This window comes from Amblyomma mixtum, chromosome 3 (assembly GCF_055824585.1).
Source record: "Amblyomma mixtum isolate Tamu chromosome 3, ASM5582458v1, whole genome shotgun sequence".
Classification (NCBI taxonomy): Eukaryota; Metazoa; Arthropoda; class Arachnida; order Ixodida; family Ixodidae; genus Amblyomma; species Amblyomma mixtum.
Genome location: NC_143014.1, coordinates 363488602 through 363500773, shown reverse-complemented (window position 1 = coordinate 363500773; position 12172 = coordinate 363488602). Strand labels below are relative to the sequence as shown.

Genomic DNA, 12172 nt, shown 5'->3' with positions numbered 1-12172 from the left:
ATGAGGACTTCTTCAGGAGTCAACAGGAGTGCACTGGAGTCCTCAAAACAACACAATAACGCACGGATTCCCGAGATCCCTGTCTGGGGAATATAGTTCGAAGAATGACGTCCAATCAGACGGACAGTTGTGGACACTGTTGATAGCGCCCACGGCAGGGGCGGCGCTGGGCCGCGGGCTCTCTCGCAGCTCGGTTGATGGGAGAGGGTACAGGCTCAGTAATTAAACACTGCTGTCTTTCACTCAGCACACCACCACTCTGTCCGTTGACCCGAGGGTCGACTCGGCCACGGGACGCCGCCATCGTCGCCGCATCTTCGGCCTTCGGCGGTCTTTGACCTTCGCCGCTGCCACTGTGGTCTCTCGGTTCTGGAAGTTTGCTGCCTTAATCCACTTAGGCAGGAGGGGAGCGCGAGCTGCCTTAATCCACCCAGGCAGGGGAGGGGGCATTCATAACCCAACAGTGCACGTTGAGATCTTTTAGTAATTTTTCTGTATCTGATATTATACTGGAAATGAATTTTTTTAGGCCCTATACAGAATTTTTTTGCCTCTCTTAAAATTAACTAGCAAAGTAGGCTTCGAACACGCAAAATAAGCGAGGACAGGTTATCTTATTCGTGTCTAAAATCAAGGCAAGTGCAGCAGTGCCACAGCTATGCCAGTTGCACCAATCTGTGCGAAAAGCATGATCTTTGTTAAAATTGCACCATTCTGTGCCAAAATGACGCAACTATAGTAGGATACAACTTAGTAAACCAGCTGTTGTTAAACTGGGCCACGGTCCACGGCGTATTATACTACTCTGCTAGCCCTTCACAAAAGTAAATGAAATCAGCTTTTTAAAATTTGACTTTATTAAATCAGCCAGGTGTCAAAATTCTAGAGCGTATGATTTTTTCGTCTGATGTCGGGAGGAGTTCTGTGCGCTGGTCCTGAATGTAGGCGGAGCTTCACTGATGACTTAAGTTGTATCCAACTATAGCCGCGCAAGTTTCCAGTCAGCTATACTTGGTGAAATATAACACCGGTGTTGGCAACCTGCATTTTTGCTATTGGATTGGATGTCGCCAATCCAATCCAGTCGCTGAGATGCAACAACGAAAAGGCACGTGCGTGCTTGGTGTGTATGCCGAGACACTGTTTTGGTCAGATTTTAGTTTACTTTAGTTTAGTTGTGGCCATTTCACAGGTGCAGTAAACACTGATGCTGCCGATTTGGACAGGTGCATCTGCTGGCAAAATAGACTGTGTCGTCATTTGCATTGCTTTAGTTGAAGGGACAGAGGATACTCTTAGGAATCGGTGGGTCATATTAAGCATAAAAGGCTTAATCCGACCACTGGTAGTGTGTATCTCCAAACATGAATAGTGGCAAACAAAGCCTGGTGCACTGTCGTTCGCTAAGAAAGGCTGAGGAAAAAAAATGGCTGATAAGGGGCATTTAATGCTTACATCTAGTCTCGACACTACATGTTTTGAACGCATGAACTGAATGTCTTTTTATGCGGCTCTTTCAAGTTGCCAGTACCCTGTTGAGCCAAGAAGGCACCGAACATTGTAGTCATCTTAATGAGTGCACTCGACAGATATAAGCGGCTACTGAGGTTATAGTCGTGCAACAGTGAATTGGTCTTGTCATGCATCTAGTCATGGTCCAGAGTAGTGAGCTGCTGCAATGTACACAGAAGTTAGTGCTAGTCATGGTTCAGTTTAGTCAGATGCTATTCACGTGTAAGCCCACTTTCAAGCAAAAATAAAGTTGAAGTTTTCATGTCTACTTTTCTTGTATGTATTATATTTCTATAAATATTTGAAACTGAAGTCACCGTTTCTTCCTCTTTATTTACGATGGCTTTATTTACGCTTCACCAGCCCGAAGCAAACCACAAACTTAAGGTAGTTCCTAGGATGTCTGCTTTGGCTTTATACATGTAGAGAATGACTAGCCACGCTTTTGATAGAATCGGCTGTTCTCAAGGGCTTTTTCATTTTTTGGTTTAAAGATCGAAGATTGCTGATGAAAAACCGCAATGAGCGGCGCCTTCGTTTTGAGTGTGAGTGGGCCGGCAGCAGTGCCTCTTATGCATAATCCACGAAGACTTCTCATGGACTGTTTCGCACAACAAGACTCACCTAAAATTCTTGAAGGGGCCACGCGCTGTTAGTGACCGTGCCTCTGCCTGGGAGTTGTGCACCCCCTACGGGTAGGTGCAGATTGAAGTTGTTGTGCTGGACACCAACGTCGGACCAGCACACTTGCCGTTTGACTGTGTCCGCTTTGCAATGAGTGCGCTATCTGTATGGATACGAAAAAGGAAAAATTTGGAATGACTCGCCGCATAGAAATAATGCGACAGTGTCCTATTTTTTGAAGAGATATGGGGGTGACGGACAGCTCGGAGCTATGCTAAAAAAGTATGTTCTGTATCATGATGCTCGAAGAATGTGAGGGAAGTCTGATTGCGTCATGGGTAGGTGAGTACATTTACGGACAAACCCGATGCAGCAGCGTAGATGTAAGAAAATATTAATGCGAAAGCATTATATGCCTCATGCGAAACAAATCTCGTCACCTGAAGTTGTCCCCAAAATTTGTAAACAGGAGGTGGTACCTCTGACGCGACCTCATTCGAAAAAAGAATTTCGCCAGCATTGGGGTTCGCAACCAGGCACTCTTCGTGCCAGGCGGGCATGCAGTACATGTGCCACTAAAGGTCGTTGGTGCACGGGTGCTAGAAGGGCCCGAACTGAAGGCGTTGTGGTCTGTACAGCGGTAAAGTTTGTTGGGGGCATGCATTGATGTTAGACAATGATTGATTGAAAAGAAATTGCGGCTGTCATCCAATCGTCACGTGATAACCCAGTCAACCACGGATATCCGTAGTACGTACGATTAAGATCCGAATCTCCAGTGCCAGGTGGAGATGTCCGTAGGGCATGCCTACGGACGTCCATATCCGGACATACGCATCGGAGATTCGGAGTATGTCCGAAGGACGTTCGTTATCGGATAGCTGGCGGATATCCGCGGACGGACGTCCGACGGGTATCCGTGAATATGCCTGTAGGGATCTGAACTTACATCACACACATATTTTGTTTTTCCTCACATAAAAAAAATTAAAGGCAATTCTATTTGCAAATGACAAATTCAGCCGATCAAATTTTTATACCGGCAATTAGTTGCATATTCGGATTAATCAATTAACATCACTCGAATATGGTGCTGATATGAAAGAGCCTGAATTAAACTAACTGCGTGACTTTCTGCGATCAATGCCCTTTTCTCTTCCAGCATTCCGCCGAGGTAACCGAGGCATGCTGCCTTCCATGAAAACTAAACTCCTGCCAGAAGCCGCGGCAGAACGACAGGCCTTAAAGTCGATCCAATCCAATCCGTCAGCCACCAGTTTTGTCGCGGGCGGCGCGGTGCCCAACAGCGCGATCTTTGCGTAGTTTTTCGTGGCATCGTGCTTCTTCCGACCTTTATTTTTGCTACAGTATGCGGTTTGTTTGTTCTGCGGTTGCTTGGCTGTGCTATAAATGTGATCAATCACCTATGCGCTCGTCAAGACCTTCTTCTGGACCCGAAGCTGTCGTGAAATAGCCCCGACGTCGTACTGCACCCAACTCTTTGTTGCCTCGGATGAAAGAAGCGGCGTGTTATAACTTGCAAGTAAGTAACTGTGCTTGAAGATTACTTTGATGATGTTGCCGTGGGATGAGCAAAGTGCTGTGGAAGTTACAAGTACGATGCGATAGCTGCCGCAAACGTGTTTGCCCGCGTTCGCGAGCCTGTCGCGAAGCTCCGTAAGCCAGTGCATCGCGCCTCTCTCGTTCTACACTACGAAAAAAATTGAGACGAGGTGTACACGTGCATGGTGTGAATCTTAAGGCAGTTTTACGTAAGTTCTTAATAGCAATAAAACAACGCACGAAAAGGATAATGCCGGGGCTGTGTGTTTTGCAGTGATTCGCGACTGATTTCTTATTTTCTTACTGTCTTTGTGGTGTGTATGTGGCCCGCGTGTGGAGTGTATTGGTGCCTAAGTTATGCCATGCCATGGAAAGTGCAGGTAGGTTGAAAATAATGTAAAATTCGTCTACCTTCACAGCTTATCGACTTGTTTCAACATTAGGCTTGTCCAATGGATGTTTCCAGCCATCTACAGCACAGTAATTTGCGCTGTTCAGTAGCATTGTTTTGAAAACTAAAGTGTTCTGTTAAATTTCCGAACTTCAGTCACACGTTAATCACCTATTATCGCTGCGTACTAACTGCAATGGGGCCATGCAGTGCATTGGTGTAGCTTTGTCAAACATGTTCATGCTCATAAGGCTCAGTGCTGAGCAAGAGGTCCATATATGGCACACCTAGAGATACATATCCCTGGATTGTGAGCAGACCTCTCTTTCTTACTCCTGTGGAGCTGTGGATCATCAGATTTGTTGTTAGTGCCGGCTGTGTGCTTAATCAGCGAACCTTGTGAGCGGGCTTGTTTCAATAAAGGCCATGTTTTGCTGCATCATGACGTCTACGTCATGTTGAAAAAGTGCAGTACAGGTTGCTCTCTCATATTTTGTTTCCTTGGCCATGCAGTATGGATGTGACTGACCTATGACCTATGTTACCTGAGAGTACAGCAGTAGCTTACAGGTAAGTTTGAACTACGGTGCAAATTTCTTCCTTTCATATGATTGATACTTTCTTTTTCTTTGCTCTGTGCAGTAGAGGGCATCTGGCTATAGTGCAGTGTACTTGTACAGTGGTGGATAAAAGTTTTCGGGATGCTAGTTCTTGGAAAAAAATCTGTACTGTGCTGTTAGCCAGAGCAGTTTAATGAGGGGAGATAGATGTTCGAACTTATTCAACAAGTTTCAGCTGACTGCGTAGTGAGGCAATGTAAAAATAAATATTTTTCTGAAAATCCACGTCCCACAAACTTTTCTCTACTGAGCCTTGTGTTAACCACTAAGTCGTCAGGTAGCTTGCAGGTGTGTGTTAAGGGTTCCTATTCTCACACTTGAATTTTTTGGACATTTCAGTATGGATGTGATTGCCTGTGGGAGTAGCTGTAGTGTCTTGCACTGAAAACACATTGTTCATGCACTGGCACAAAGCTGTCTGCAGTGGGGTGTATCTCTTCTTTTATGTTTGCAGTGTTTTTAAGCAAAATATATTGCATTTCAAGAAATATTTTTACCTCCGTTGGTTACTACATAAGAGTTGTGCAAGATTTAAACTTGTTCTCTTAGCTACAGATGCCTAACCTTAAAACTATTTGTTGCAGAAACAGTCATAATGAAATAAATGTGCAGTCTGAGGAACACTGCACTCCTTACGCACCTGCCCATCACCTCTGAATACATGAACGGCTTTTATAATTTGACAGAACTCAAGAATGAAGTGGCAAATGCCTACCATCCAGTGGCATTGACCAGTTCTCAGACGTCGTAGTTATTTCCTTAACGTGAAATCACAGGTGGCTCGCATGTATCTCCGTGAAATGTAATTAACCGCCGCATCATGAAAACCAGTCGATGGCATTGGCTGGAGGGCTTTTGTTGAGGGGCATTCGCTGCTGCATTCTTGAATTGCATCTACTATAGTTGAATTTCTTTGGAGGAGAAATTCTAGAGGCCCGTGTACTGTGCGATGTCAGTGCACGTTAAAGAACCCCAGGTGGTCGAAATTTCCGGAGCCCTCCACTACGGCGTCTCTCATATCCTGAGTCGCTTTGGGACGTTAAACCCCATAAACCAACCAACCTACTATAGTGGCAAAAGTTCATATTAGATGAAGGGAAGGGAAGGGAGATGAAGGGCCTCTGTTATGTTCCACTACTTCTTCACAAGCTTCTTAATGAAATGTTCTTGCTTAATGCGTGCAAAGCTGTTAAACTGTTTATTTTCAAATTCTTCCAGCCCTAACACTCCTGACCGCAAATTGTCCCATGCCGATTTTCTTCGTGCCTTTACAAGTCTTTTCTTTCTTTAACTTCGTCGCCTGTTTGAAAATTTATCTTCATTATTACTATTTCAGTAATATGCAGGGAAACATAAATGTAGTGTTATCTTTTCTCATGCAACCGGTGGGAAAAAAATTGCGTGCTCTCGTGTTTTGTGTCTTTTTTTTCAGACCTTTGCAACCCGAAGGTAACATACCTCTGCAAGCCGTGGTTGGCACGGTGACATTGTAGATTATATTAGCTTGATTTTGTTGTGTGTGCTATATGCATTGTAAACTCTTGTGCACCTCTTATCTCATCATATAGTTGCATTACTATGTGGCAGCAAGGCTGGAGACACTATGGGTCAAAATTATGCAATTCTCTTGATATTGTCTTTCATTAATGTTTTTACTTACAGTATCTCACACTTAAATATTTGCTTAACCTTTCAGTAAAAGTATTCTATTTGTGTTTTGGTTTGTTTTTCAGAGCATCCCTTTTTGGAATACCAAGTTCAACCATGAGAGTACTGCCTGCACGCAGTAACCTTTCCTATTGCATGAAACTTCTGCCGGTATGACGTGAATAGCCTGTTGTGCTACTGTTCTGCTATAGCAGGTTGCAATACGGAGCAGCAGTCTACATGTAAGTTCGTAGTGTTAAAATTTCCAACTCCACAAATGCATTTTTCACTTTTTCCTTTGCAGTGTGTCTGTGGATGGCTCGTCAAATTGATTGTTGCATATGTGCCACATCATAGTGTGAACAGGTATGTATTAGTTGCAGTGTAAGTGCATGTTGCTCACTCTCACAGCCTGTCCACTTGTTCCCTCAGTATTGCTGCACGGACGTGGCCTGCCCATTCAGAGCAACTATGTAATAGTTTGCACTACAAAGCAGCAGTCTACATGTAAGTTCAAAGTATGTTGAAATTAATTTTTCATCTTTTTCTTTGCAGCGTGTATGTGGACAGCTCGTGCAATTGATTGTTGCAAATGTGCCACATCGTAGTGTCAGCAGGTATGTATTAGTTGCAGTGTAAGTGCATGTTGCCCACTCACAACCTGTCCACTTGTTCCCTCAGGGTTGCTGCACGGACGTCACCAGCCCATTCAGAACAACCGTGTTGTAGCTTGCGCTACAGAGCATTGGTCTACATGTAAGTTCAAATTGTGTTGAAGTTATCAGCTCTCCTCATGCACTCTTCATCTTTTCCTTTGCAGCACATGTGTGGACGGTTCATGCAATTATGGTGTCGAATGTGTGACATAGTCAGCAGGTATGTTATAGCTATAGTATTTTTTATTATGATCTTCAGTGGCAGTATCTTGAATTGCAAAAATCATGTACCCTTTCAGTGACAGTATTTTTGCATTTTTGTTTGTTTTCTTGGGAAAAACTTCTTTACAACAGATTCAACATGAGAATACAACCTGCATACAGTAACCCGTCCTATTGCATTGGACCTCTTCCAGCGTCAAGCGTGAAGATTGCCTCTTTAAGGTTGAAAGCGTGCATTAATGCCTTTAATAAAATTGTTTGATTTTAAGACAACTTGCTTTGTGTTTGGTTGCTTCCTATATATGCATTTGACGTATGATGAGGCCTGTGCCTGATATAGAACACTTTGTGGGCTTGTATATAAACTCATTTAGTATATGACAGTTATATTAGTGGCTGCAGTCACCAAGGCCTGCAACATGCCAATGTCCTCTTTAGATCCGCGGCGGATATCCGCGGATATCCGTATCGGATGTCCGTGGGAGATCTTTTTAGTTATAAATGTACCTCCGTCGGACGTCCCTCGGAGATCCGTCGGAGGTCGGCGGATCTCCCACGGATATCCGAACATCCGTTAAGGGACGTACATCGTACGTCCGCTGGACGTACAGTGGTTGATTGGGAAGTGTCACTGACAGCAATTACTTGCAAAATAAGTGCCGGCGTCCTCGAAGGGTGACGTGTTATGTGTCACGTGATAACGATGCCATGCCGAAAAAAAAGCGGCTGACGTTCAAACGCAACTGCTTTCGCATTTCTCCAATGCAGCATACTGCAGCGCTCTCCAAGTTGTTCGGTCAGGTTTCTAAAAAATGTAGTGGCTTCGTTCGGCTGAGTTTCTTGCTTAGTGCCTAAATGTCACCTCCCACATGATCTCAGGGGTGCTCGGTGACTAGTACTACCCGCCATCGCACCTTTTTGTGAAAGTTATTCCGGATGTCTAGGGAATCTCAACACAGCAGATAGCACAGCTCTCCTAATTGGGTAACTGAACAAACTGGGTTGACAGACAGCACAGTGCTTCCGTCAATGGCTCGTTCGCTTTTTCATGCAAGATGCCGAGCCCCACGACTGCTCATTTTTGTTCACCGGGCAGAGAAACACCGGAGGATGTTTCTTGAAAAACTACATTCCATCTTTTATATTTTAGGAAAGGTTATAATAGATAAATGATTCAAACAGAATGCTTCCATCTTGCCCATTTAAAGAGGTCAACATAAATACGACCCTTGCTGCAGGCCCCTGATAAATATCAAAGGTGAATGCTGCTCGTGTGTAAATTGATACACGTTTTATTCTTTTACGATACCAAAAATACAGCAAATCAATTCGCATTAAACAATCTGTGAGAAGGCGTTTTTGAAACCGTAATCCCTTCGATATTTCAGGAATGCAGTGTGGATGCCAGAGAAACAATGAAAGCTGCTGTTCCCATCTAACCATTTAAGCCCCAGTCATCCGGCCTGGACACCACTGGACACCAGCCAGAAGCGGGGACCTTATGCTCTGTTTCGAAGTGGCGCCTGAACGCTGCAATTAACTTAAGCCAATAAAAATGAAATCAATCAAATCAGTTTATTTAAACATCCTGAGATATTAAAGAGCGTTTCCTTCTTTGCAGTGGCATCACAAAAGTGTTGGAATGCGTTGACGGCACCTACCTTTGAATAAAGCATGCTTGGAAGTCAAACTGAAATGTGGAAGAATAATCCCCTGAATTATCCTCAGCGGGAGTCAGGAAAATCTTTAAAAGGCTTACAACCATGCATGCTCACTCGTCTAGATATTTGACAGGTGCATTGTGCTGACCCGGAACCGAATCAACACAATTCATCGCAATGATTGTGTACATCGAAGCTTAAAACGTGCGGGATTTAGAGCGAATTAAGGTTTCGGGTAGTTCATGTTTAACAAGAAAAAAAAAACAGTACCTCTGCAGCTGAGTAAAGGCATGAAATAAACGCAGCTAGGTTTGTTTAAAGGGGTAGAGACACCAAATTTTTGTGTTGCATCTCTGGGTTGTAAATAATGCGTAGCGATTCAGTGAGCATGGAACACCATCTTAGAAGCGTGAACTCGCATTATATAATTAATAATCGTATTATTTGTACCCAGCAGTTTCGGTTTCGGTTCGTAGTTGCCAGGTTTTGCCAGGCTCTTTCATGACGTCAAAAACCAGACAATGCATTGTCACGTGGGTCCGGAAAGCCGTGACGTCGTGTAGGCATGTCGTCTGCTTGACACGCACGTGGTGCGCGTAAACACGGAGAGCCGGGCGGAGGGCAAGTCGTACAGCTCCGAGTCGGAAAGAAGAGTTTTATTTCGGCGAAGACACCGATTATGAGGAATCGCGGGATGACGCAGACGAGGAAGAAGACGCCGCGGTTCGATTCACCCTAGCAAAAATTCCAATAGAGATTTGTATGGGTCCAATACCAGATTCTTATTGGTTCTATATGAGTCCTATTTGGATTCGATTGGTTTTATTTGAATTTCTATGGGACCTATAGAGAAGTTAATTGGACCAAAAGACCAACAGCTATTGGTCATATACAATAAGTGTATTGGGAGCATTGGTCCCATAGGAGCTATAGCTATAGGTCATACAGGGCCTATAGAAATATACCTATTGGGGATATCAGACCAATACATACCAATATGAAAACCAGATATTTTTATTGACCTGGTTGCACTTGTATTGCAAGCTTTTGTCAATTTAATATTGGAAACTGCAGCTCGATCTGCCCACAGCTCATCTCTTTGGCAAAGAATGTGGAACGCAAACCTTTATGCTCAAATTCTGGCAATCGTGGGCAAAAAAAAGACTGGTTGGCAGACTGAAATTGGCAGAAAGATACTGGCCACCTGGTATAATGGAGGATGGGTATCTTACCTGCGTCATGTAGAAATAAATTATACTAAGGAGTCATTGGGCTTCCCCTTTTGCCTTCTGTGATATTTTTATCACTTCATCAGCACGGGTTACGTGAAAGATAATAAGAGCAGACACCTGTATTGTTAGGAATGGAAATTAGTACTGACCTTATGTATATTGACAGTATGATATATAGCTTCATTTAGAACCTAAATCTAAGTAAATGAGACAGCAGAATGACCATGATGCAGACTATCAGCATATGAAGCTGACTGACGAGACCAGCACACAAACACATTATGAGTTAATTCAGTAATAATGAATGATACAGTACAGGTGTTCATGTTCATGAAATTTTATTTTTTTAATTTTCTTTTGTGCTGTTAAATGCAAAAGTGCACAAAATTGAAAACAAATAATCACTTGTGATGATGCAATTTTCTTTTGTGCTGTTAAATGCAAAAGTGCACAAAATTGAAAACGAATATCACTTGTGATGATGCATAGTAAGAATAAACTAAAAAAAGAAAGCATCCTGAGGAGCAGCACACAAACAGGCATAAGTAATTATAATGTGAGCTGGCCTATAATGACCAATGACATTTTTTGCCCCTCAATTTTTCCAGGTTGACACGGCCGTTTTTGCTTAGAGAGGACAGTGTAAATATTCGGCACAGGAAAATCTTCACTTGAATTGATATGAGGCGATGCAGATAATACCATTTACACACAGCAATGGATAATATTGTTACGTTGCCCGAAAGGCTAGTCACAAGCAAGGGCGACCGGAGCGCAGAGCGAACAACACAGGAAGCACCGAACAATAGCGCGCGCACACCAGTCAGGCACTTCCTTCTCATCGTCTTCTGTTAATATCCGTTGCATGGCCCCCCGTCCGGAAAAAACACCGTCACGGTGTACTGGATGACGTCGAGCGGCAGGGCGAGAGGTAGGGTTTCAGGCGAGAGACGTGGACGATATCACCTTGAAGGTGGCGGGAGGAAGCGGGCTGGAAGGCCGGAGCGATCTCGTAAGTGACAGCAGTTACCTGGCGCAGGACACGGTACGGGCCAACATAACGGGACAGGAGTTTTTCGGAGAGGCCGACGCGGCGAGATGGGGACCAAAGCAAGACGAGGGAGCCAGGAGAGAAAGAGACTGTGCGGTGACGGCGGTTGTAGAACTCCTGCTGGGAGGCCTGCGAGGCGAGAAGGCGGGAGCGTGCAAGTTGACGGGCGTAGTCAGCACGGGCAATGGCGTCTTGGGCGTATTCAGAGGACGGAGCAGCAGGAGTAGGCAGCAGCGTGTCCAAAGGCAATTGGGGCTCGCGGCCGTATAAAAGGTAAAAAGGGGAGTAACCGGCTGTATCATGGCGGGAGGAGTTGTATGCGAAGGTAACATACGGGAGAGCGAGGTCCCAGTCGCGGTGATCGGGGGAAACGTACATAGCGAGCATATCGGTCAGAGTGCGGTTGAGACGCTCAGTAAGTCCGTTTGTCTGCGGGTGATAGGGGGTGGTGAGCTTGTGCTTAGTAGAGCAGGACCGAAGAATGTCGTAGACAACCTTGGACAGAAAGCAGCGGCCGCGGTCGGTAAGAAGTTGGCGGGGAGCACCATGGTGCAATATGAGGTCGTATAGCAAAAAGGCCGCAACATCTGTAGCTGTACTGGTTGGCAGTGCCCGCGTGATCGCATAACGGGTGGCGTAGTCCGTGGCAACTGCAACCCATCTGTTGCCGGAGGTGGACTCTGGAAACGGACCCAGAAGATCCAAGCCGACGCGATGGAAAGGTTCTGGGGGCACGTCAATAGGTTGAAGTGTGCCAGCTGGGAGAGTAGCAGGGCGTTTCCGGCGCTGACACTCATCGCAGGCTGCAACATAGCGGCGTACGGAGCGGAACAGGCCGGGCCAAAAGAAGCGACATCGCGCACGGTCGTATGTACGCGATACACCCAAGTGGCCAGCAGTGGGGAGATCATGGAGTTCATGAAGGATAGCAGGACGAAGGTGCTTGGGGACAATGAGTAGAAGGTTGGGGCCATCCGGATTGAGGCTGCGGCG

General features: G+C 45.0%; 1 protein-coding gene across 48 annotated transcripts in view; it reads left to right on the top strand.

Moving 5' to 3' along the window:
* Positions 1-8785, top strand: part of LOC149356620 (uncharacterized) — a 62988-nt gene extending 54203 nt beyond the window's left edge. For 33 of the 48 annotated variants that reach the window (XM_089584224.1, XM_089584223.1, XM_089584221.1 and 30 more), the window contains 5 exons: positions 248-3679; positions 4604-4660; positions 6444-7113; positions 7178-7233; positions 7368-7508. In XM_089584224.1, the coding sequence (XP_089440350.1) occupies positions 248-484 (237 nt within the window). In that variant the 3' untranslated portion in view covers positions 485-3679; positions 4604-4660; positions 6444-7113; positions 7178-7233; positions 7368-7508. Of the gene's footprint in view, positions 1-247; positions 3680-4603; positions 4661-6443; positions 7114-7177; positions 7234-7367; positions 7509-8623 lie in introns of those variants that run through there. The other 15 variants (XM_089584255.1, XM_089584257.1, XM_089584260.1 and 12 more) reach the window with 9 other exon arrangements.
* The last annotated feature ends 3387 nt before the right edge of the window (positions 8786-12172 follow it).